This window comes from Puma concolor, chromosome C1 (genome assembly GCF_028749965.1).
Source record: "Puma concolor isolate L17-30 chromosome C1, mPumCon1.1.hap2, whole genome shotgun sequence".
In the NCBI taxonomy this organism is placed as follows: Eukaryota; Metazoa; Chordata; class Mammalia; order Carnivora; family Felidae; genus Puma; species Puma concolor.
Genome location: NC_141674.1, coordinates 24,091,234 through 24,117,066, shown reverse-complemented (window position 1 = coordinate 24,117,066; position 25,833 = coordinate 24,091,234). Strand labels below are relative to the sequence as shown.

General features: G+C 52.0%; 1 protein-coding gene across 2 annotated transcripts; it reads left to right on the top strand.

The window, feature by feature from the left end:
- The first annotated feature begins 780 nt into the window (after nt 1-780).
- SPOCD1 (SPOC domain containing 1) lies at nt 781-24,947 on the top strand. 2 transcript variants are annotated; one of them, XM_086716309.1, is made up of 15 exons: nt 781-2,794; nt 13,468-13,509; nt 14,729-14,905; nt 15,580-15,621; nt 15,745-15,805; nt 16,079-16,169; nt 16,910-17,069; nt 17,191-17,307; nt 18,831-18,956; nt 21,098-21,230; nt 21,460-21,610; nt 21,918-22,053; nt 22,726-22,815; nt 23,102-23,288; nt 24,113-24,947. In XM_086716309.1, exons 1-15 carry the CDS (start codon nt 1,151-1,153, stop codon nt 24,775-24,777), a joined length of 3,822 nt encoding a protein of 1,273 aa, XP_086572435.1. In that variant the 5' UTR covers nt 781-1,150; the 3' UTR covers nt 24,778-24,947. The 2 variants fall into 2 exon arrangements, with proteins under 2 accessions (XP_086572435.1, XP_086572434.1); XM_086716308.1 differs by lacking the exon at nt 13,468-13,509.
- The last annotated feature ends 886 nt before the right edge of the window (nt 24,948-25,833 follow it).

Genomic DNA, 25,833 nt, shown 5'->3' with positions numbered 1-25,833 from the left:
ATTTTTGAGAGAGAAAGAGAGCGTGAGCAGGGGAGGGACAGAGGGAGACAGAATCAGAAGCAGGCTTCAGTCTCTGAGCTATCAGCACAGAGCCCAACGCTGGGCTCGAACTTGTGACCCAGGAGATCATGACCAGGGCTGAGGTTGGACGCTCAGCCAACTGAGCCACCCAGGTGCCCCAGTCCAATAGATACCATTAACATGAATAAACCTAGCAACAGAGTAGGAGAATATTATTCACGGTTACGAAAGTCGCATAAATAAAAAACTAAAACAACAACAAATATAGTACAAGAAAGGAAGGTGGCTCCCAAGAGTCGGGATGTGAGAGGACGTTTAAGCTTTTTATTTCTAACCTTTCAGTTGGGCTTGGAGGTGCTTTTTCACCTATATGAATTATATTTTTACATTTGAGATGATTAAAATAACAAAGAATTAGGCAGGAATGTGACTCTGACTTCCCTCAGGCTTCAGGAACTTTCGGTAACTCCCCATGGCCCTAGGACCAAGTTTAAACTGTCAGATTCAAGGTCCTTCGATTCTGATCTCTGGTTCAGGCGCCCACCCGTCCCCGCCCAGGAGCCCAAGGGATTGGCGCCTCCGCCGGGAAGCCCTCGAGAGGGAGAGCGCGCCCCCTGCCGGTGCCAGGACGCCAGCACGCCTGGGGTGCCGTCCACGTCGCGTCTTGAGAGGCCCCGCCTCCCTCCCTCACCCGGGGCTCCCCGCCTCACGTGACCCCAGCTCCTGCCCAGTCCGGGGGTGGAAGCCGGGGAGGGGGAAGCTCGCGGAGCCCTGGTGAAAGCTTCTGGACGCGTTGGGCCGTGGGGGACCGTCCAGGTCAGGCCTGGGAATCTGGAAGTCGTATCTACTGGAACGGGATCGGTGGGAAGGGAGTTATTCCCACTCACTGCTCATTGCTCAGTGGTTTAGAGCTGGGCTTTGGGTGGGGGGGGGGGGGGGGGGGGAGAAGCCCCGCTCTTCCTCCCCTATCTGCGTGTCCTGACCTTTGGTGAGTCGCTAAACGTCCCTGTGTCTCAGTTTCCTCACCTGTGGCTGCCGGCATGAAATGAAATTAGGCACGTAGTAGGTGATTAAGAAATGGCACTTTTATCACTCCAGCCCCGTTAAGCAAAAGCGTGAACTCTCGGAGATGGGAAGCCCTGCAGCGAGCGTCGCTGTCGCTCAACCCGGTTTGATGGCGGGCCTCCCCTCCCTCACCTGGGGCTCCAGGCCCTGCTGGAGTGCTTATATCGCTGGGAGCTGTCTCCCTGTGGCCGCCAGGCCTCAGAGTCGGCAGGGCCCCCGGGGCCTCCACCTGGAGGGGAGGCTGTCCCCCAGGTTCCCCCTGGCCTGGTGTCCTGAATGGGCTGGCGGCCAGACACTGCATGATGGGGTCTCCTCTGTCTCTTCACAGGGTCTGCGTTCTGCTTTGGGCCCCTGTAGGTGGACAGACATGTCTCAGGAGGGGGCTGCAGAGGGCTCCAGCACAGAGGACCCTGCCCTCAGTCTCAACAGCAGTGGGCTTTTCCAGGAGGATGTGGAAGAAGCCAGCTCCATGTCAGGCCCCAGGCCACGCGTGCCAGGGGTGAACTCTGGGGCCCATGTCTGGGCTGGCAGCAGGAAAAGGGTCCTGAGGGGAAGAACCCATCGAGGTGCCGGCTCCCAGGCTGGGGGTGCTCCTGGGGCCAGCCTGGAGGCGGAGGCCCACTTGATGGTCCTGGAGCTGCGAGCCATGAGACAAAGCCAGGGTTTGGTGCCTGTCTCTGGGCTCCACTTCCAGCTGCCCATAGTGCCTGCTCAGGGGAGGACTCGGGCCTCCAAGAGGCTCCAGGTTTCTCTGCACGACATCTTAGCTGAAAGTCGGCCCGGGAATCCTCATGGCACGTCTGTGGGTCTCCCAGAGAGAGCTTTGGTTGGCAGGGAGAGGCTGGCGGGGCTGGAGGAGACAAGCTGCCCCCGGCCAGGAGAGGCCAGAGGAGGTGGGAGTTCTCCAGGGCGTGATGAGAGAAACCCCACCCTCAGCAAAGAGGAGCCCCCCAAAAGGAGCCTGCCGTCCTCACCAGGCCCAGCCCCTGTGGGGGCAAGAAAGGAAAACAGGAAGTGGGAGGCCCACTCAGAGGGTGGGGAGGGGGGCTTCTTGTGGTCCCCTGGTGGGGACAACCCCCAGTGTGTGGGAGGCCTCCCACCAGGTGCTGACTGGGAGTCCCTGGGAGACCTTTGCAGTCCTCTCTCTCCCAAGGACACTGGGTCTGGGCCTGGAGATCCAGGTGGCAGTTGTGTGGGATGTGTCTCGGGGACTGAGAAGTTTGAACATTTGCCCACTGCGGGGAATGGGGCCCAGCCAGTGGGCCCCTCCGACCCTGTCGGGGTCCCACTGCTGGACGGAGGATTGTCCCTCGGGCCAGCTGCCCGGGATCCTCCACAGAGCTCTGTGCTATGCCTGGAAGTGCCTGGAAAGGCTCTCACAGAGTGGCAAGAAGCTGAGCACATAGTCGGGGCCGGCTGTGATGACGGGCCTGCTGTCTCGCACAACCAGGAGGAGCTAGATGTCAAGGCTCAGCCAGAGTCCAGAGGGAGGCTGGGGCGAGGACTCCCTGCTCCCGCCGACGCCCCCGCCAGCTCCCTGGAGCCTGCAGCCAGCAAAGCTCGCTCAGGCCCATCCGTGGGGCAGAGAAGATCCAAGTGTGCTAGGAGGTTGAGGAGGGGCCCAATGCCCCATGCCCAGCACCAGGGCACAGACAACTCCAGCTGGGACCAGCCAGAGGAATCCAGCCCAGGAAGCTTCCCCAAACTGGTAAGTTGAGTCTGAGAGGTTGGGATAGGAAGGGCTTGGCCAGTCTTAACACACCACGCTTAGCGGTGGAGTTTAATAGAGGTAAGCTACAGAGGTTCTTAATGGACATTATCCTTCACGCCCATTTTATATATGAGTAAACTGAGACCCACCGTGTCAGGAAAGAGAAGATGAACTACATTTGCTGACATCTTTTGCAGTTGGTGAGTCCTGGGTTTAAATCTTGCCTCTGTCCACTTCCTAGCTGAGTAGCCTTGGAATATTTTTTAGCTGAAGATTCCTCGTCTGTAAAAAGGGGATAGTAGTTCTAATTAAATGTATTTTTTTAATGTTTAGTTTTTGAGAGAGACAGACAGAGCATGAGTGGTGGAGGGGCAGAGAGAGGGGGAGACACAGAATCGGAAGCAGGCTCCAGGCTCTGAGCTGTCAGCACAGAGCCCGACACGGGGCTCGAACTCACAGACCAGGAGATCATGACCTGGGTTGAAGTCGGATGCTCAACCGACTGAGCCACCCAGGCACCCCAGTAGTTCCAATTTAATAGGGGTTGTTCTAAGAATTACGTGAGATGATGGTGGAAAATAATGCGCCTAGCACAGCGTAAGGCACAAAGTAAATTACTTAATGTATGTTAAATTTGCGTTTGCTTTAGTGTTAACAATAACCCTAAAAGATGGGCATTAGCTACATGTTTCCAGATGGGGAAACTGAGGCTCGGGGCAGTTAACAAACTCCTCCAATCTCACACAGTGAGAGAGTCGATGCCCAGCCATTTCCCCCCGTATTCACTGCTTCTCTCTCCATTGCTCTTTAATTAGAATAATCGTTATTTTATTAATAATCATAGCTAACATGTTTCTACACCAAAGGCAGAAGGTGACGCTCCTGCTTTTGGTGTATATTTCTTACATAGTGCAAGTTTTATCACATTCATTGAATATGTATTATGTGTTGTAGGTACTTTTGATTTAATATTCCCATGATGCCTAGAGAGGTAAGGTAACTGGCCCAAGATCACACCTCTGGTAATTGACGTAGCCAGTGTATAAACCCTGAGAGCTCACCATACTGCCTGTTTGTGCAGCTTCCCTGTCGGCATCATGGTATCTGGCCTGCTTACCATGTGCTGGTAAGCACTTTGTCGTCGTCGTCTTTTTTTTTTTTTTTTTTTTAAGCACTTTATCTTCTTTTTTTTTTTTTTAATTTTTTTTTTCAACGTTTATTTATTTTTGGGACAGAGAGAGACAGAGCATGAACGGGGGAGGGGCAGAGAGAGAGGGAGACACAGAATCGGAAACAGGCTCCAGGCTCTGAGCCGTCAGCCCAGAGCCCGACGCGGGGCTCGAACTCACGGACCGCGAGATCGTGACCTGGCTGAAGTCGGACGCTGAACCGACTGCGCCACCCAGGCGCCCCAAAGCACTTTATCTTCTTAACAACGCTATGAGGTAGGGGCTGTTGATGCATACCCATTTTATTGATGTGGACACTGAGGCTCGGAGAGGTGAAATGACTAGTTCAGGGCCAAACAGCAAATTAGGAAAACTGGGATAGGAGCACATGAGCTGCTGTGTGATATACCACTATTTGGTATTACAATTGCACTAGAATGCTATTACCTTGTTTTTGTAAACATCGCTCAAAAACAATTTTTTTTTTTTTAACGTTTATTTATTTTTGGGACAGAGAGAGACAGAGCATGAACAGGGGAGGGTCAGAGAGAGGGAGACACAGAATCTGAAACAGGCTCCAGGCTCTGAGCTGTCAGCACAGAGCCCGACGCGGGGCTCGAACTCACGGACCGTGAGATCATGACCCGAGGTGAAGTCGGCTGCTTAACCGATTGAGCCACCCAGGCGCCCCAAAAACAATTTTTAACAAAAAAACGCATGTGTTTATCATAGAAGATAAGAAAGAAAAACAAAAAAAAACCCACGATGCCAACTTTTTGGGATGTCCTTCCTCTCGTCTTTTTCCTGTGCGTACATATCTTTTCTTTACCTAGAAATGGGATCCCATGTCCGATGTAGAACTCGGCTTTTTTGGTATTTAAAAAAATGTTCACAGTGGGGCTGCCTCGTTGGCTCGGTTGGTAGAGCAGGCGGCTCTTGATCTTGGGGTCGTGAGTCCAAGCCCCACGTTGGGTGTAGAGCTTACTTGAAGAATAAAATTTTTTTTTCACAATTAATTTGTTAACACAGAAAGAGGAAGTCCCTTTGAATGCTTTCAGGCCTCATTGCCCTTCGTCTGGAGAGTCCCCCCCCCCCCCAGTGTCCTTTTATGAACATCTACATCTATCTATTACACACATATAAATAAGCTCATATTATGCTTCATTGTTCTGGGATTTGTACTTTGTTTATTTTTCAAGCATTGTAGCGTTTGGAGATCTTTCCAAGTCGGTACGTATTGTTCTGTCGAATCTGTGCTTTCCCTGAGCCCTGTATCCTAGCAGGCTGCAGACATATTTGTCACAGCCACAGGCGTTGGTGTGACCAGAGGATGGGCTGGGACTTCCTTTTTTCATTTCCGACTGCCGTCGTGTAGTTAAGAGTACGGAGCCTGGATGCTGACAGGCTGGCGTTCCGTCCTGGCTTTGCCACTGTCCGCACGACCTAGGCAAGTGGCTTCACCTCTCTGAGCATTATTTCCTCATCTGCAAAAGCAGGGGGGTGTTAAAAGTACTTACCTGATAGGGTGGCGGTGAGGAGCAAATGAGGTGACACGTGTTTGGCATTTAGCACAGTGCCTGGTACAAGGCAAACACTCCAAAATGTTACCTATCATTGACATATACAGTGCTGTGCTGTTCTAAGCCATGCTGGGGTGAACGTCCCTGTGCATCTGGTTTCTCCCCATTTCAGGTGATTTATTTGGGCCACATGCCCAGAATTAGGATTCCGGGGCCTGAAGCGTTTTGAGGGGCTTGCTTGAGCTCTGTGGTGGCGCCAGGTGCCCACCTGCCTTGACCGGAAGCAGCCCACAGCTGCCTCCCCCTCCGGGCCCCATCCTTGACTCAGCCGGACAGCTTCCCAAACAACCCGTTGCTATGGCAACTGGTTCCCAGCTTCAGGCCAAGAATTGAGAGGGGGCTGTGACAGGGACGGATGGGTGGCTGAGGTCAGGGCTGAGTGGGGTGCGGGCAAGCGTGGGCAGAGAGTCCAGCCGGTCTGGGACCCTTGCAGTGACCTAGCACCTTCTGCTGGAGGCAGCCTGGCTCGCGCTGGGGGCTGACAGGTGGGTTCGAGATTAGTCTCTGCTTCGCACTACAGGGTCACTTGCGATGGGAGATGTCTGTTCTCTGAGTCATAGCGGCTTCCTCTATGAAATGGGAATCAGGTATGAGAGGCTGGCTGTGTTGTGTTCTTCTGGTGTGAAATACAGGGGCTCTGTCCTGAGCTCCTGGCCAGTGAGGTCTGGAGCCGCTTTGCAGATGGAATAGCAGGTGATGTGGGGAGGGCAGCTTTGCCAGGGCCCCCCTGCTCTGCTCGCCAGAGCCGGGGAGGTACCTCTGGCCCCACCCAGGTGTCCAGGCTCAGGTGCGCTGTCTGCAGCTTCCAAGTGTCGGGATGTGTGCGAGAGGAGCCTGTCTTTCTAGCAGGTGGTAACCTAAGAACAGCTCTTTTTTTACTGGGTGCTTACCAGTGAGAGCGTGCATACCAGGAACTTCACATGACGTTACCATCTCATATTTAATCCTCACAGCAGCATTAAAAGTTAGTGTTAAGGGGTGCCTGGGTGGCTCAGTCGGCTGAGTGTCTGACTTTGGCTCAGGGCACCATCTTGCAGTTTGTGGGTTCGAGACCTGCGTCAGGCTCTATGCGGATAGCTCAGAGCCTGGAGCCTGCTTCAGATTCTGTGTCTCTCTCTGTCTCTGCCCCTCCCTTCCTCATGCTCTGCCTCTCTCTCTCTCTCTCTCTCTCTCTCTCTCTCTCTCACAAAAATAAGTAAACCTTAAAACAAAACAAACAAAAAACCAAAACCAGTTTCCTTTAAAAAAATAAAAACAAAGATAAATAAATATCAATAAATAAATAAATATGAGTGTTAATACTCCTGTTTGGGATTCAGAGAAGTTAAGTGATTCAGTCAAGGTCACACAGCAAGTAAGTGGTGGAGCCAGTATTTGAATCCAGGCCCGTGGGATTCCAGAGCCTGTGCTCTGAGCCAGGCTATGGGATTTGGATTTTTATGGGGCTTTATTATAATTTGTTTAACAAGCAGGGGGGCTCCTCCAGGGATCTCATGGTCCAATGGGGGGTGGTGAACAAGTAACCAGAGGTAGGGACTGAGGCCCGGCAGACCTTAGATACCCAGAGGGCAATTGAGTCTACCTTGGGGAATGGTGGGTGGGAGGGTTTGAGGTAGGGTAGGGTGGAGGAGCTGGCTGCCTGAGTTGGGTCTGGGCAAAGGAAGTAAGTGTTCAGCAGGCAGAGAAGGGTAAGAAGGACATATCAGGAAGAGGGCAGAGCATGGGCAAAAGTACACAGGCAGAAGGCAGCTTGGAGTGTTACGGGAGTGGAGCAGTAGATGGGGTCGGGTCTCGAGGGGAGGAGTGAGGTGGGGAGATCAGCAAGGACAGCATTGCTTGAACGGAAGTGGGGAGCTTAAGTGTGGTCGAGTACCCGGAAGGGATCTCTCAAGGCATGAGCCAAGGAATCTTTATTTATTTATTTTAACATTTATTTATTTTTGAGACAGAGAGAGACAGAGCATGGACGGGGGAGGGGCAGAGAGAGAGGGAGACACAGAATCGGAAGCAGGCTCCAGGCTCCGAGCCATCAGCCCAGAGCCCGACGCGGGGCTCGAACTCACGGACCGCGAGATGGTGACCTGAGCTGAAGTCGGACGCTTAACCGACTGAGCCACCCAGGCGCCCGTAGGGAATCTTAACATCAGCACTGACAGAGACAGCGTGCTGTGTTCCAGGCCCTGTTCTAAGAACCTTGCATCAACCCTGTGAAGTAGATAACTGGTATTATCCCTGTTTTACTGATAAGAAAACTGAACCACAGAGAGATTAAGCAATTTCCCCGAGATTATACAGATCCTAGATGTTGGCAGCAAGTATCCCATTGCATGAATATTGCCATGACTTATTTATTGACTCCATATGGACATTTGGGTTGTTTGAATTTTTTTGCTGTTCCATCTGGTGCTGCTATGATGAACAGTTCTGTGTATGTTTCTGGGCACGTACGAGCAAGAGTATCTCCGTGGAATATTCCTGGGAGTGGAATTGCTAGGTTATAAGGTATACACGTCTTCAACTTTCCTTAAACAATGCCAGATGTTTTTTAAAGTGGTTAAAACGGTTTATACTCCTACCAGCAGTGTATAAATTCCAGTGGCTCCAAATCTGCACCAACACCTGATATCATCAGACTTCAATGTTTGCCATGGTGGGAATATGCTCTAGTGTCTCAATGTTGTTTCAATTTTTATTTTCATTTCCCTATATTAAGGAGAATCTTTACATACATTTTGGGCATTCCTCTTAAGTCTTTGCCAAAAATTTTTCTGTTTCTTAAAAAATTTTTAATATTTATTTATTTTTGAGATAGAGAGCACAAGCAGGGGAGGGAGAGAGAGACACACAGAGAATCCGAAGCAGGCTCCAGGCTCCGAAGCTGTCAGCACAGATCCCGACGCGGGGCTTGAACCCACAACCCGTGAGATCGTGACCTGAGCTGAAGTTAAACGCTTAACTGACTGAGTCACTCGGGTGCCCCTCAAAGTGATTTGTTAAAAGAAAAAATAAAAGGAAGAAGGAAAAGAAGAATAAAGATAGAACAGTGAGGCCCAGTAAGATTTCTTGGTAACATATGGTGGGATTATACTTCTTAACTCTGTCAAACTCTATTATGGCAGAACTTTTACTCGAGTGCTCTAGTTGGGAGAATACATCGCCCCTGAATCTTTAAGTCTGGCCCAGACAGATCCCAAGAGCCACAGATCCCCTGGATAATTCCATCAAGACGAACCATAGCATCCCAAACTCCCATCAGAAACCTGGTAAAAGTCACTTGCCCCCTTTCTACCACTGCCTCCAATGCATTCTCCTTGCCTCTTCTCTTTTTATTCTCTGATACAATCTCTGTACTTATATCTCTGTGATTCTATTTTTTTATTTTAATTTTATTTTTTGAATTTACATCCAAATTAATTAGCATATAGTGCAACAATGATTTCAGGAGTAGATTCCTTAATGCCCCTGACCCATTTAGCCCATCCCCCCTCCCACAACCCTCTGTTTGTTCTCCATATTTATGAGTCTCTTCTCTTTTGTCTCCCTCCCTGTTTTTATATTATTTTTGCTTCCCTTCCCTTGTGTTCATCTGTTCTGTGTCTTAAAGTCCTCATATCAGTGAAGTCATATGATTTTTGTCTTTCTCAGACTGACTAATTTCACTTAGCATAATACCCTCCAGTTCCATCCACGTAGTTGCAAATGGCAAGATTTCATTCTTTTTGATGGCCGAGTAACACAAACACATGTTCTTTATCCATTCACCCATCAATGGGCATTTGGGCTGTTTCCATACCTCATCTATAAAAAAATTTTTTTTAATTTTTTTAAATTTATTTTTGAGAGATGGAGAGAGACACAGCACAAGTGGGGGAGGGGCAGACACACACACACACACACACACACACACACACACACACACAGAATCTGAAGCAGGCTCCAGGCTCTGAGCTGTGAGCACAGATCCCGACGCAGGGCTCGAACTTACAAACCATGAGATCATGACCTGAGCCGAAGTCCGACAACTGACTGAGCCCCCCAGGCGCCCCTAACTTTTCCTTTTTGATCGGTAGGAGTTCTTGATATATTTTGGATACTATCCTTTTGTCAGTTCTATGTGCTGTATCCTTCCAAAATATTGCTCACATTTTGCTTGCCTTATAGTATCTGTTGATGGACAGAAATTCTTCATTATTTAAAGGTTTTTTCATTTTAGTAAAACGTACCATTTTAACCATATCTACGGATACAGCGCAGTGGCTTTGAGTTACATTCACACTGTTGTGCTGTCAGTGCCACCATCCATCCCCGGAACTTTTTTCATCTTCCCAAACTGAAATTCTGTATCCGTTAAGTAATGACTCCCCATTCCCTTCTTCCCCCAGCCCCTGATAACCAGTGTTCTACTTTCCGTCTCTATGAATTTGGCTATCGTTGGTACCTCATATGAATGGGATTGTACAATACTTGTCCTTTTGTGACTGGTTTATTTCACTTAGCATAATGTCTTCAAGCTTCATGCTGTAAGCATGTATCAGAATTCCATCCCTTCCTAAGGCTGAATAATGTTCCGTTGTCTTGCCTGGAGTACATCTTGTTTATCTGTTTACCTGTCCGTGGACACTTGGGTGGTTTCTACCTTGCAGCTATTGTGAATAATGCTGCTAGGAACAAATATCTGTTCAAGTCTGTGCTTTCAATTCTTCTGTGTCTACTCTGCTGAGAAGTGGCAGTTGAATCAAAGTGGGATTGAAGGGAGATAGAATTGCTGGAGAAATTCTTAATTTTCTAATTTATCTATTATTTCACTTGTGATGTATTAAAAAAAAATTTTTTTAGGGGTGCCTGGCTGGCTCAGTTGGTGGAGTGTGTAGCTCTTGATCTTGGGGTTGTAAGTTCGAGCCCCACGTTGGGTGTAGAGGTTCCTTAAAAATAAAAAGGTAAAGGGGCGCCTGGGTGGCGCAGTCGGTTAAGCGTCCGACTTCAGCCAGGTCACGATCTCGCGGTCCGTGAGTTCGAGCCCCGCATCAGGCTCTGGGCTGATGGCTCGGAGCCTGGAGCCTGTTTCCGATTCTGTGTCTCCCTCTCTCTCTGCCCCTCCCCCGTTCATGCTCTGTCTCTCTCTGTCCCAAAAATAAATAAACGTTGGGAAAAAAAAAAATTAAAAAAAAATAAATAAAAAGGTAAAAAAAAAAATTACAAAATAAAAATCTTTTCAAGAAGAAATGTAATGTTGGAAAGAAGTGATGCTAATAGGGACCCTTGTGTTGTTCTGGACTTTCCAGGAAATGTGGTCATCTCACCAGAGTATGTTTGCCATGTGTTTATATAACATGCCCTTTATCAAGTTAAGGAAGCTCCCTTCTATTGCTGGTTTGCTCATTATTCTGAATGGACAGTACATTTGACCAAATATGTTTTCAGCATTTTTTGAGATAATCATACGATTTTTATTCTCTAATCTATTACTGTAGTGAGCTTAATGACTTGGGTTAAAAAAATTTTTTTAATGTTTATTTATTTCAGAGAGAGAGAGAGAGAGAGAGAGTGGGTGTGTGTGAGCAGGGGAGGGGCAGAGAGAGAGGAAGACACGGAATCTGAAGCAGGCTCCAGGCTCTGAGCTGTCAGCACACGAACGGCGGGATCATGACCTGAGCCGAAGTTGGATGCTCAACCGACTGAGCCACCCAAGCGCCCCTAAAATTTTTTTTAAGTTTATGCATTTACTTTGAGAGAGAGCGCGAGTGGGGGAGGGGCAGAGAGAGAGGGAGAGAGAGCATTCCAAGCAGACTCCATGGTGTCAGTGCAGAGCCTGATGCGGAGCTCGAACCCATAAAGCTATGAGACCATGACCTGAGCTGAAACCAAGAGTTGGACACTTAACTGACTCAGTCACCCAGGTGCCCCATGAGTTGGGTTTCTAAAAAATGTTTATTTATTTTGAGAGAGAGAGAGAGAGAGAGCACTTGAGTGAGGCAGGGGCAGAGGGAGAGGGAGAGAGAGAATCCCAAGCAGGCTCTAGGCTGTCAGCACAAAGCCCCAATGGGGCTCAAACCCACGAACCGTGAGATCATGACCTCAGCTGAAATCAAGAGTCAGACGCTTAACCGACTGAGCCACCCAGGCGCCCCATCTAGATACTGAGTCTTAAATTCTGACGGTTATTATGTTTTTATTTCCAGAAGTTGTGTTTGGTTTCCAACCAAATCTGCTTGGTTATTGTTTGATATTGCTTTACCCTTCACTCATATATTTGACTCCTTGTTTTGTTAAACATATTACATGTATTTTGTATTCTAGTCTGATAAATCCAGTATCTAAAGTTCTTTGCTGGTCGGATTCAGCTGCCTGTTCTGGAGCCTAGTATGCGGGTGTACAGACCCCTGAGACAGGGGCCAGTCAAAAAGTTTTAGGCCAGGGAGGACTGTTCTCAATATCTTTCCTGCTTTCCTTCCCAGATGTCCCGTTTCCCCCCCCCCCCCTTTTTCTAATTTACTTTTTTGAAAGGCTGATTCATTCCCATGGTTAAAAAAAAAAAAAAAAAAAAAAAAGTGAAAAGTCTCCTTTTCAGCTCCCTGTCCCTTTCCTACCGGCAGCCTCTGTTTTTAGGTTTGTGGATACTTCCAGAGATATTTTATGCAGATTCAAGCAAACACAAATTTAAAAATTCTTTCGCTTTTAACGCAAATGGCAGCACACTACACGCATTGTTCTAAACTTGCTTTTATATTTAAAAAATATGTTTCTGGTTATAAAAGAAATACGTGCTCATTTTGAGTCACATAAATACCCAAGTGTCTACAAGCAGAAAGTGAAAGTCCCTCTGGAATTTTGTTCCCCAGAGATAACCTCCATTATGCATCTATAAATATGTATTTACATAAATGGGCTTATGCAACAGATACTGCTCTGTAACCTATTTTTTTTTTCCTCCAAATTCTATGCCTTGACATCTTTCCACGAATCTTTCCACATCTGTCAGTGCTGTCCACATAGCGCAGCAGTTCAGTGCCTGGGCTTGAGTTAGACAGACAGAGGCTCTAATCCCTCGCTCTGCTGCTTAGTAGTTGTGGGACTTTTCATATCCTCTCTGACCCTCAGTTTTCCTCATCTGTGAAATGGGGATGGAAATAGTACATACCTCATGGTGTTGATCTGAGACCTTAATAAGATCATGTGTGATGTGCTTTCTTCAGGGGCAGCTACTTTATAAGCCTCTGATGAACAACTAGAAGTTTTTATTATGACTCATTCTTTTTTTAATGTTGATTTTTTATGTTTTAATTTTTTTAATGTTTGTTTATTTTTGAGAGAGACAGAGAGAGACAGTGCAAGTGGGAGAGGGGGAGAGAGAGAAGGAGACACAGAATCCGAAGCAGGCTCCAGGCTCCCAGCCTTCAGCACAGAGTCCAACACTGGGCTCGAACCCACGAACTGTGAGATGATGACCTGAGCCGAAGTCGGACCCTTAACCAACCGAGCCACTCAGGCGCCCCTTTAATGTTTATTTTTGAGAGAGAGAGAGAGCGTGTGCACAAGGGGAGGGGCAGAGAAAAAGAGGGGGTCCGAGGATCCGAAGCAGGCTCTGTACAGCAGAGAGCATGATGCAAGGCTTGAACTCACGAACCATGAGATCATGATTTGAGCTGAAGTCGGATGCTTAACCAACTGAGCCATCCAGGCGCCCATGACTCACTCTTTGTAATGGCCACTTCGAATCCATAGTATGCTGTATCACGGTTTCTTAACCATTCCCCCTTTGATGGACATTGGAGGGTACTCATTCGGGGTTTTTGTTTGTTTTTTGCTAATCGGGCGAACACTGAACATCTTTCACACCTTTGTGTGAGTGTCTTCTTGTGAATTATCTGCAGTGGGGTCACTGGTCCTCTGAATCCTAATCTCTGCATCCTTTCTCTCCAAGGAGGAAATGAAAATGCCCCATGGGGTGAAGCATGTGTATTACGTAGGTTTTGCCTTTTTATTTCTGCTCTTCCTCCTCCCTCTCCTCACATTCGGTGGGGTGGGAGGGATCCTCCACACTAGAGGCAATCCCAGCCCCCCTGGCCTGCTGTCCTCCAGAGCCTTGTAGCACTCCCCTTTCCCTACGATGCTGAACCTCAGACTTCCAGTTTCCCCATGCTTTGGAAACTGACCATTCGTGATCATTCATTCAAAGATTAGATTTCAGACACATCTGCTTTTACAATAGTTCTCCATGGTTTGCAATAGATTAGAAGAAATCAAACATACTTGTAATGGAATAAAAGCCCAAAGTAAGAAAGAAAAGGGGAAAGAGAAGGAGAAATCTTGGTATGACAACCTCTACTATCTACCAATCCCGGAAAGGTGCAACTGCTGGACCCAAAGTTAATGCTGAGCTTCCTGGCAGCCAAAGTAAAAAGGGGAACAGGATAGATTCTACAGCTCATAAGAAGCCCCAAATCCATTTTGCACCTTGAGATACTCATAAAGGGCTGGGGCTGAGGAGGGAAGGTGAAAGGATAAGAATGAAGACAGGCTCCTCTCCTGGGACAGAGGCCATGCAGTCAGCAAAACATTTCTTATTTTTTTTTTCAACGTTTATTTATTTTTGGGACAGAGAGAGACAGAGCATGAACGGGGGAGGGTCAGAGAGAGAGGGAGACACAGAATCGGAAACAGGCTCCAGGCTCTGAGCGGTCAGCACAGAGCCCGATGCGGGGCTCGAACTCACGGACTGCGAGATCATGACCTGAGCCTAAGTCGGACGCCCAACCGACTGAGCCACCCAGGCGCCCCACAAGTGCATTTCTTTTTTTTTTTTAAATTTTTATTTATTTTTGGGACAGAGAGAGACAGAGCATGAACGGGGGAGGGTCAGAGAGAGAGGGAGACACAGAATCGGAAACAGGCTCCAGGCTCTGAGCCATCAGCCCAGAGCCCGACGCGGGGCTCGAACCCACGGACCGCGAGATCGTGACCTGGCTGAAGTCGGACGCTTAACCGACTGCGCCACCCAGGCGCCCCAAAACATTTCTTGAATGCCACTTTGTGTCAGGCCTTTTCTAGGCATCGGGCCCAGGACATACATATTCTCTGTCCTCATGTTGGCTTACGGTGCCATAGGGGAGAGTGACAGTGTGAAACGGGCCCTCTGAAGGGCCTGCGCTGCTCAGTTCTGAAGTGCTTTTCCACCCCTGCAGCTTGGATCCGGGGCAGTGGTCCACCTCCTGGGGGCCATCAGCTGTGGCCAGGCAGGGGAGCCACAGCATCCAAAGCTGGAGGTTCTGGAGAACATGATGGAGGCCAGCTCAGTATCACCTGTCCAGAGGTCCAGAAGGAAGGAAAGGCCTGTGGCCCGAGGCCCCACTGGATGCCAGGTACAGAACAGGTTCTTTTTTCTTTTTCTTTTTCTTTTTCTTTTTCTTAACGTTTATTTATTTTTGAGAGACAGAATATGAGTGGGTTAGGGGCAGAGAGAGAGGGAGACAGAGGATCCGAAGCAGGCTTCAGGCTCCGAGCTGTCAGCACAGAGCCGGACGTGGGGCTCGAGCTCACGGACACGCGAGATGGTGACCTGAGCTGAAGTCAGACGCTTAACCGACGGAGCCCCCGGGCGCCCCAGAACAGGTTCTTTACACAGGCAATGCTCCCTACTCCCTGCTGAGATTTTTCTCCCTGCTTCACAGAGATGTCACTGCCTCCCACACACATGGGGTGACTTGCTTGTGGTCACACAGAACATACTAGCCGGAGACAGGTGAGACCCTCACTTGGCTGGCTAGTGGGGCCTGTGTGCGCTTTCTCCCGCACAGCTGAATTCAGGACCTTGACAGGAGCTGGGGTGGGGGCTGAGCCTCCAGGGCATCTGGAGAGGGGGCAGTCACTGACCTTTGTTCCTGGCCGACCGGCGGGTAAGGTCTTCTAGCCCCCACCCTCAGGAGGGACAGCATGGGCTTCTGGTGGCCTCTGACCTCTTCTGCCATCTGAGGAGTCGTTCCTTTCCCCTCAGGGCCCCCCCCCCCACTTCTCCATATCCCCTTTTCTCTTGCAGGAAGGGGCTGCTGTTCAGGAGGCCTGTGCCGAATGGCCTGGGGTGAGTGCTGCTTCTCCTGCCCACTGGGGAGAAGGTGGGGAGGTGGCTGGGGGAGCAGTGGCCCCCTGGTGCCGGGAGGCTGCTCCCAGAGTGTGGCCTTAGTTCCTCTCCCCTCCCCTCCAGGGCGGCCCAGGGGAGCCCGAAGAGGAGGAGCCTGTTGAACCAGACTGGAGGGAGGACTCAGGTGAGGGGCCATGGAGGCCTTAGCAGCAGCTGGTCTTCTAGGGACCTGCTGGGGTGTGGCGGGGCCTCATGCCCAGCTTCTGGCCCCAGCCCCTGCTAGGACTCGTCCCTCTCACCCCTGCCCCTGCTCCCATCAACCTGAGTCCTTCACCAGAGGACTGGCTGCCTGGGGCTGGATCCCAGACATCTCAGGTCCCTGAGACTGAGCATCGAGTCGCTCCCTCCCCTTGCTCCTAAGAATCCCACGGGAGTTCGTGACTCTCTTTCCCCACAGCTCAGCTTCAGCCCCAACAGGAGAAGCTATCCCTGGATATCGGGGTACGGGGCGCTGTGGTCCACGCCATGCGGGAGGTGCTGTGGAGTCGGTAAGGCCTCGCTCCCCGCTCCCCTGACTTCCATGATATCCTCACAGTTGTCCTCACCTCCCAGGGCCATGCCATGTTGTCAGGGCTTCTGAATGTATGACTAACCCCCTTTTGTAGCCGTGAGGTCACTTGCCCACACAGCGAGCCGGTGGAGAGCTGCCATTTGAACGCGAGTCTCTCTGGCTTCAGGGTCATGCTCTCCCATGAAACCACTGCTGCTGCTCATGTCCTTGCGCTTGTCACCCACAGCAAATGCTTCCAGACGCGGTGAGCCTTTGCTGGGAGCATCTCAGATCTGAGCCCAGAGCTCTCATTTACAACGGTGAGACCAAGGCTCAGAGAAGGTAGAACTTTGCCAAGGCCACACAGCAAGTCAGTGGCAGAGTCCGTGTTATATTCAGGGCCAGGGCTCTGTCCCCTGCCTGACTGATGCTCTACCCTTCTCCCCAGGCTTTCTCCATCCCAGTTCCACTGGCCAATGATGGAGCTCGGGCTGAGCAGTCAGATCTTGCTTTGCCACTGATCATGTGGCCTTGGGCAAGCCGCTTATGTTCTCTGAGCCTCACTCACCCCATGTGTAAGTGCAGAATGATAACACTGCTTCTTCACGAAGTTGGGGTGAGAATAAATGTGTGTATATATAGGAAAATGCCCAGGATAGAAAGCGCAGTCGGTCCAGACCCTGCTCCATACTCTCCTCACCGGCTCAGAGTCATGGCCCCACCCTTGCCCTCCCGCAGCCTCCGGGAGCTCCCAGACCTGGTGCTGAGTGAGGAGGCGGTGGGGGGCATCGCTGCTGACATTGAGGCAGCCCTCTTCGACCTGACACAAGCCACCAACTGCCGCTACAAGACCAAGTACCGCAGCCTGCTGTTCAACCTGCGTGACCCCCGCAATCCGGTGAGCTGCACTTTGGGCTAGGCCACACCCTCCCTCGGAGGCCGGAAGCCCTGGCGGGATGTTGGGGTGGGGGCTTCCGGAGCAGTGTGGTGCAGCCCCCCCCCCCCACCTGCCCCTGCAGGACCTGTTTCTCAAAGTGCTTCAGGGCGATGTCACCCCCCACGGCCTGGTGCGGATGAGCTCAACCCAGCTGGCCCCCCAAGAGCTGGCCCGCTGGCGGGACCAGGAGGAGAAAAGGGTGAGCCGCTGGGTCAAGTCAGGGTAGGTGATGTGGGAGGGACACGGAGAGAGGATGTAGCAGGACAGAGACAGTGAGGAGGTGGACAGTGAATGAGATACGGGGAGCACGAGACAGACAGAAACAGAAAGGAGGAAGCGGAAAGAAAGAGCGGGCAGCAGGGAGAAAGTCAAAGAGACTCTGTCCACCAAAAAAAAAAAAAAAAAAGAGGCAGAAATGGAAAGGGGTTGGGGTGGAAAGCTTTGAGAGAGGTGACACCCTGAGAGGTGTCATCTTCCACTTGCTTTTCTGTGAAGCTGGGGGCAGGGGTGAGGGTACTGGGGATGATGGTCTGAAGTCTGGAATCCAGGATTGTCATCCACCATAGATGGGGTAGACCCCTTGGGGTTCCTCTGTTTCCATCTCAGCCTCAGAAGCCCTCAAAAAGGCTGGAAGTCTTCTTGGTGCCTCAGGCTGGGCGAGGGACCCCACAGCCCTCACGCTTCACAGTCATGTCCCCGTATACCTTGCGTCTGTGTCTCTCCCCCTTCCTGGGGGCTGCTCAGGGATCTGGAAGGTGTGGGCACTGAGTCGGCTTTGGGGAATGTTTGCACAATGCTTGCTGGTGGCCCATGAAAGAGAGGGGGCTGATCTAGGGAGTAGGCCAGTGGGGTGGAGTGGGGTGCTGAGGCCCCTGTTCTGGAAGACACTGGGCTGATTAGATTCACCTAGAATCCACTAGGTGACTCTGTCCACTGTAGGCTGAGCTTTTGTGCAGGAGCCTGTGGGGGACCAGGAGCAGAACAGCTACGTAACTTATAGGGTGCAGTCCAAAACAAAAGCATGTGGCCTTTTGCTCAACAACTATTAAGAATTTCAAGATGGTGGCCGCATGACATATGGGACCCCAATGAAGTGCAGCACCGCGTGCAACAGCATGGAGCCCTCGCCCATGAAGCCAGCCCTGCCAGGGAGGATGAGACCTCCTCCAGGCTTCCAGGAAACATTTCAGATAGCATGGTATTGATCAGCCATAAGAATGACAGGCAGCATTTACTGTGAGCTTGGCTCCAGCCGAGCATTCTGCATACACTGTTTAACCTAATGCTCTTAATTTAATTCCTAGAAAACAGAGAAGTCGAGGCTCAGAGCAGTGAAGTGCTTGCCCAGCACCAGATTGCCTTGAGGGTTTCTAGTAACGACCCAGCTGGTGCTTCAGAGCCTGCACTCTTGGACTGCACTGTATTCTTCCCAGGACAGAAGCTGGGGTCCGGTGGGAGGCAGAACTGACTTGTAGGAGGAGGTGAAGTTCAGGAAGGCTTGCTGGAGGAGGCAGGGCTTGAGTTTGGAGGGTGGCTGAGTGGAATATGGGAGCAGTAGGGCTGAGGGTAGAGGGCTTGTTAGGGAAGGGGGATAGTGGAAGCAGAACTGTGAGGGAGAGGAAGGGGACCCACAGAAGAGGGGCCATGTGAGAGGAGTATGAATATCTTGGGGGCCTGAGACCTCCTGGCCTGGCTGAGTTTGGGCGGCTTGGCCCCCACCAGGGCCTGGAGATCATTGAGCAGCAACAGAAGAAGCTGTGCAGCCTCCCGGCGTTCAAACTGACCCACAAGGGTGAAGTCGAGATCCCGCGGGACGGGGACCAGACGCTGACCCTGGAGGATCTGATGGTAAGCGACAGCCTGACCTGGCACTGATGGGGCTCGTGCCCAGGGTCCCACTGCTCACCTCAGCAGCTGGGTGGCCTTGAGCAAGTCACCTGATGACCGTGAGGCCCAGGGTCCGCTTGATGAGCGAGGCAATGGTCGCTACCGCAGTTCCGCGGGGTGGAACTGACCTGTTGGCATGGCCTGTCCGGGCCTTCTCGGCGCCGGTCCCCTCCTTCCGGCCTAATGCCAGGGCGCCCCACGCGAGTGGTGGTTAAGTCTTATCACTGCAGCTTCTCCCAACTTCAGCCATTCCCACCAGGTCTCTGGTTGGGAAACAGGAGGGCTGCCCTGAGGCAGTGGCTGTTCTTGGACTGTTCTCGGAGGACAGAGCCCTCCTCACTCCGGTGGCGTGGCAGGGCTTAGCAGTGCTCCGGGCAGGCAGAGACCCATCTGGAGCCCCTCTTGTCACTGGGGATCCGCTCCGTCCTCGTGACCATCCTGTCCTTCCTCCCTTCTGCCCCTCCATCTTGCATGGGGCCCGACATGGTGGCTCGGCAGCCCTGAAATCGGTGAACTCATCAGCTTAGCTCCCACAGACGATCAGAACGCCCCCCTGGCTTAGTTCAGTCACTCTCGGGAGGCCCCTGTGGCTCTGCTTGGGTGTTCGGTGGGTCAGATGTTCACCCGACTCTAATCAGCTACGTGTCCAGGATGGACAGCGCAGGCCCCTTGAGCCTTGTTCATGGGGGGAATGGCAGTGAACATGACAGATGAAAACTCCCGCTCCCCCACCCGCTGCAAACCGATAACCAGGCCAGCCTCCAGAACTGCGGCCTGTGCAGGAAGGAGTCCCCAACCCAAATCAGCCTGTGCTTTCTAAGTAAATTGAACCCAAGCATAGAGGTAGGAACTGAAGACCCAGAAAGAAGTGCTCGCTAGGGAGACAGAGGCAGAGTAGGGGTGGGGAGAATAACACAGAATCACATCTTACTCCTTATCGAGCACCTGCTAAGTGCCCGTTTTACAAACAGAGCCTCATTCAGATCTCACAGTGACCCACAGGGTAGGTGATGCCAGTTTCCTGGATGAGGACCCTGAAGCCCTTTGCCCAGGGTCACTTAGTTGGTCAAGGGGTCACTCTAGTTGGTCACGGGGTCACTCTAGTTGGTCACGGGGGGCTGTGATCTGAAGCTGCCCGACTCCAAAGCCTGTGCCTTGGTGCAACTCTGGAGGTGGTTTATAAGGCAAGAATAGAGTTTTAAAAAATCTTTAAAAATCTTCCTAAAGCAATATTTGTGCTTTAAAAAATTTTTTTTTTAATGTTTTCATTTTTTTGAGAGACAGTGAGTGAGCAGGGAGAGGGCAGAGAGAGAGAGAGAGAGAGAGAGAGAGAGAGAATCTGAAGCAGGCTCCAGGCTCTGAGCTGTCAGCACAGACAGCTCAGATGGGGGGCTCGAACCCACCAACCATGAGATCATGACCTGAGCTGAAGTTGGCCGCTGAAGTGACTGAGCCACCCAGGTGCCCCCAAAGCAATGTTTTTTTTAAAAAGCCATTTCTATTATGAGGGACAAAGGTGATTCGGCAGTGGGCATCGAAAGCCCTTTAAAATGTTTATTCTCCCTGATTCTGTCCTCTGCTTCTAAAACCTTGTCCTGAGGACATGGTTGAAAGTTTAGGAAAATACTTTCTGCATAAGGATGTCCTCAGTACTGTTAGCAATGGTGAGGATCTGGGAATGATCCCACCATCCAGCGATAGAGGAGATGTGTACACGACGGTCCACGGTGTGTATGGTCCGTGTGTGCGTGGCAGGCGCCTGTGCGATCATTCGTGGCACGGTGAGAATACAGGTTGAATATTTGATCCCAGCTATTTTAGTCAAAGAACCCCCAAAGCCCTGGGTATAGAAAAACTGTTACAAGGAATACCCAGAATACCAATTACTGTCATTGACGAGTGGGGCAAGAGGTGATTTTTATTTTTTTTGGTAATTTTCGAATTTTCTATATTTTCTTTAACAAGTTCTTAGTACCTTTATGGTAAAAGAACGTCTTATTTGGAAAAATGAAACCCTATCCCTGAGGCTCCCTGGTCCTGGAGAGCTGCTGACTTCCTTAGCGCCTTCCCAGCCCACCCTTCTCTCCCGCTGTGCCTCCTAGGGACCCATGGTGTCCGTAGACAGTAGCCCACTGGCCCTGCCTGCCACGTCAAAGGACACCACGGAGCAGTACGAGGACACCACGGAGCAGCATGAGCACCATTTCCTGGACCCCAGCTGCCGCATCTGCATGGGTTGGGGCGGGGGCGCGGGATGGGTGCAGGGGTGGTGGGCAGGCTGGGGCTGAGTGTGGGGCTCAGCAGCAGCAGGGATTCATGGCCTGGGGAGAAGGTGGCAGGGTGGGCATATCTGTGTCCCAGGTCACCTCGAAGAGAACCTGGGTCAAAGCCTGGTTCTAAAGCCCTGGCCTGGCTTCATCTAGCTGCCTGTTCCTGTTTCAGCTTCTGCCTCTGTTCTTTGTAGACTGGAAGCCCTCGTGTGAACTGCCAGCCTCCTTCAAAGCCACTGGGAGGATAGGGGACAGTGTCTTCCAGAGAACCCCAAGCCCAACCCTGGTGTCCTCTCCAGCGATGCCCCAAACCAGGGAGAAGCCTCCCACACAGCTCCAGGACAGGTGTGGGGCGGGGGGTGGGAGAGGGTCAGTGGGGGAGGCCACCTGCTGGGGAGGCAGACACGGCGTGAACTTTTCTTTGTCTATGGCCTTGGGCAAATCCTGCTTCCGCTGTGGGGCTCAGTTTCCTCATCGGTACATTGGAACCAGTCGCTGCAGTCTGCCGGTTCCCCCTCACCAGGCCGTGCTTGGACTGGTGTTCCAGCATACACACTGGGAACACAGGACCTTCTCTGAAAAGTAGGGAGATGCTGAGGAAGGTCCTGATAACCTGCTCTGCCTGGCCCTGTCTCTCTGTCCCTCTCTCTAGGCTCCAGATGCCTGCCGGGCCCACAAAGGCCCTGCCCAGCCAGCCGCCCTGGGAGGGAGCGCTGGACATGTTCTCCATCAAGCGGTTCAGGGCCAAGGCCCAGCTGGTCTCTGGAAACAGCTGTCGGCTCCTCATGGTACCCCAGCCCTGCTCTCCAGGGTCTCCCTCCCACCCTGGCCAGCCCGGTCAGCTACCCACAACCCCTTTCTTTTTTCTTTTCTTTTCTTTTCTTTTCTTTTCTTTTCTTTTCTTTTCTTTTCTTTTCTTTCCTTTCCTTTCCTTTCCTTTCCTTTCCTTTCCTTTCCTTTTCTTTCTTCTTTCTCTCCCTCATTCTAAAACAAGGCATTGGGACCCTCTCTGTGCCTGGCACTGTACTAGGCATGGGGCAAATGAGACGCCAGCCCCACTCCTGCACACACACACATGGGTCAAAGGACTCCCTGTAACCCAAGGCATAATGCAAGAGGGCCCTGGGAGAGGAGTCAGTCTGGTGCCTCCCTGATCCAGGGGAGAGCTTTAGGAGTGATTGTTGAGTGACTGAATGATCAGCTGAACCACTGGATGTGGGTGGGAGGTTCAAGAAGGGAGGAAGGGGCTTCTGAGGAGCTGTAGGAGCCTGGCCAGGATAGGCTGTAGGCCTCCAGGGGCAATCGGGGCTTCCTGGGCAGTCACTGACCTTCTTGGGGTCCTGGTGTACTGCCTGTCCGTCCTCTTCACTGAAGGCTGTGGCTTCGTGGTGGCTGGTGTTGAGTGCACCCTAAGTGGGTGGGAAGCTAGGGGGCTGACTGGCCATCCTACCTGCCCCCAGGCCCTGCCCGAAGTGATCCGTTCAGCAGGCTGCATTCCCTCCAATACTGTCTGGGATCTTTTGGCCAACATCTGCCCAGCCGAGGCCAAGGTAACTGCCATCCTTGGGCACCCCCTTGCCTTCTGGCCCGGGACCTTTAGCCCTGTGCTTCCCCTCTCTCCTCCTCTAGGGCAGGGGCCTGGTTCGGGGTGTCTGGGTCTAGTTCCCACTATAACTGTAGACGCTCTGTGACCCTGGGCAAGTCTCTCTGGTTCCTCCCCTGGAAAGTGGGGACACACATCCTCACAGGGTTCTCAGGGGCTTGGATGAGACCAGGGGTGTTCTCAGGGGGAAAAGATGGCAGCTGCAAAAGCTACTCCCCTTCCTTCAACTACAGGACATCTGTGTGGTCAGGCTGTGCCCACACGGGGCTCGGGACACCCAGAACTGCCGCCTGCTCTACTCCTACCTCAACAATAAGCAGCGCCATGGCCTGGCAGCCGTGGAACACGTGGGGATGGTCCTGCTGCCCTTGCCTGCCTTTCAGCCCCTGCCCACCAGACTGCGCCCTCTGGGAGGCCCCGGTGAGTGCCCTGATGCCCATGCGTTCCCTGCCTCCCCTCATCTGGGACCAAAGTAACCCCATCAGAACGGTAACTGTCAGTTTCTTGATTTCACACATGAGGAAACTGAGGTAGGGAGAAAGCAAATGACTTGTCCAGAGTCACTCAGCCAGTCAGGAGCAGAGCCAGGCTTCACACCCAGGCAGCCTGGCTGCAGAAACAGGGCTCTTGAACACAACGCATACTGACCCTTCAACTAGGCGTCCTGAATAGAAACTCATGGGACAGCCACTTTCATGCAGACACAGCGGGACAGAGGCAGGACCCACAAACAATCGACTGAAAGCATTGTCTAAGGACAGGAAGGAAGGATGTTTTCACCACCAAAACATCACCTAAGACTGGAAGGAGGGATGTTTTCACCACCACTACCCTAGGCCAAGGTTGGCCTTTGTGCCCAGGAGGGTATCTCCAGGGCATGGCTCCAGTAAAGCACCTCGGGTGGGGGTGGGGTGTCAATGGGTACGCTGTACCCATTCCCAGGCAGAGCACTTGGCCTTTCTGGGCTGCCTTTCCTGGTGACAGTGTGGTAGATTCTGAATCCATACAGTCTTGAGGTCAAACCATTCATTGCCCCACTCTCAGGCAGGTGAGCCCTTTCCCGTGCTGAAAGTGACTCTCCTGAGACGGGCTCAGCCTCCTCCTCACTGGACCCCCATCTTGCTGCTGGAAAGCTCTTCCTGGCACCTAACCATAGACCTACTGCTGCACTCACAATGCAGCTTCTAGGGATGGTGTGTTCTCTCCTACCAGGTCTTGAGTCTCTCTGCTTCCTCTTTCCCCAGGCCTGGAAGCTGCTCACTCAAGCCTGGTGCTGGCTGTGCTGCTCCCCAAGGCAGGGCTTCCAGACACAGCAGAGTCCAGACCTCTGTGGCAGAAGGTTCAAAAGATGGTCTCCTTCAGCAGGAAAGTGGAGAGGAGATGCTCCCAGTCCAAGCACAGGAGTCCCGATGTGGCCCCAAAGGGGTCCCATCCCCCAAGGGATACTCTGCAGCAGAACCAGGGCAATAGCAGCCTGGCTCCAAGGGGAATTTGTGCTTGGGAGAGGCCACCCAGAGGCAGGGGGAGACTGTGGGAAGAGCCTGAGACCTGGCAGAGTCCTGGGCGAGGGCAGTGGCCCCCCAAGCCAGGCCGGTGCCAATCCAGGCACCCCTATTCAGCAGTACCATCTGGCCATGGCCGGCGCCTCCACAGAGCCTCCTGTCCCCACCAGGCCCTGCTCCAACATCTTGAATCCCTGGTGTCCATGAGCCGTCAGCTCCAAGCCTCACTGAGGTCCCCAGGCCAGGAGATCCTTCCCCCAACTCCTGCCCTGTCCCCTGCAGCCCCTGGAATTCTCGGTCTACTCGGTCAGCCCCCTGCAGCTCCAGAGCCCCGAAGCCCAGCTCCTGACTCTTTGGGTCCTACAGATGGAGATGGCTCTGAGTGTTCCTTCCCCAGAGAGACCTGACCCTCATTACCCACCAGAAGAGAGTCTTTGATTCCTTCCCCAGTGCTGAATCCAGAGCTGTTCCAGGGAGAGAGGGGCAGAAGAAAGGGAGGGTCAGCTGTTTGGAGTTTTCTGTTCTGCAGTCCGCTTGGTGTTGATTTTTGGTTCAATAAAGAGTTTGGCAAAGGTCAGATTGCATCTTCTGGCTGGTCAGGAGGGACCCTGGGCCTGACCTGGTGTGGGTCGGGGCAGGTGTGTCTGAGTTTCTGTACACAGATGTAGCAGAGCTAAAGTGCTGGGGAGGGAGAGGGCAGCCTTGTCAGCTGCTTGTCTTGAGATCCTGAACCATCACTGTGCCCCTGGGCACAGCTGTTGCCATGGTGGGTTCTGGGAAGTATTCCGAACTAGGAGGAAGAAGTGATGGGAGAGAAGGCAGGACTAGGATGGGGGAGAGAGAAATGAGGCTTTTGAAGGGGCATAGGCATTTAGAGATAGGAAGAAAAAGGAGAGCAAGTTGCAATGTAAATTTTGTAGTTACCAAAAAAAATATATTTTTTTCAGTTACCAGGATTTTTTTTCATTTGGATAGTCGGGTACCATCATATTCCCCATGTGTCTGTGTCTGTGTGCAGCTGTGAGTGTCTCTATGTGTGCATGTGCCTGTGAGCATGTGGGTGCACCTGCGTGTATGTATGTCTGATTGCATGTCTGTGTGTCTCTGTTGGGTAAGTTGGGAGATCCATATAGGATGACTCTTCTCTGTGCCTCTTGCCAACCCCCCCGAGACTGGTACAGGAGAAAGAGGGTCTTGGCCTGGGAGTGGAGGGGGTTGGGCATTCAGGGTGGGGTTGGAAGCTGGTGTGAGGGCTGGATGGTGCTGCTTTGCCTGGGGCCTGGAATGAGCTAACAGCAGCTACAATTGTAACGCATCTCTGGGAGAACGGAGTCTGGGGACCTATCTGGAAACTAGCTGCCCTCTGGCTGCTTAGCCCAGTGCAAAGAGGCAGGGCCTGGCTTTGGGGAGAGAACTTCTGGGAGGACCCCTCCGTCCTCCTCGACGCCTTCCCCAGTCCTTAA

Excerpts from the sequence above, each read along its gene's own strand:
- SPOCD1 (XM_086716309.1), top strand. The coding sequence starts at position 1,151 with ATGGGAAGCCCTGCAGCGAGCGTCGCTGTCGCTCAACCCGGTTTGATG. Across the intron at positions 18,957-21,097 it reads TGACCCTGGAGGATCTGATG|GGACCCATGGTGTCCGTAGA; the intron begins GTAAGCGACAGC and ends TGTGCCTCCTAG. Across the intron at positions 22,054-22,725 it reads ACAGCTGTCGGCTCCTCATG|GCCCTGCCCGAAGTGATCCG; the intron begins GTACCCCAGCCC and ends ACCTGCCCCCAG.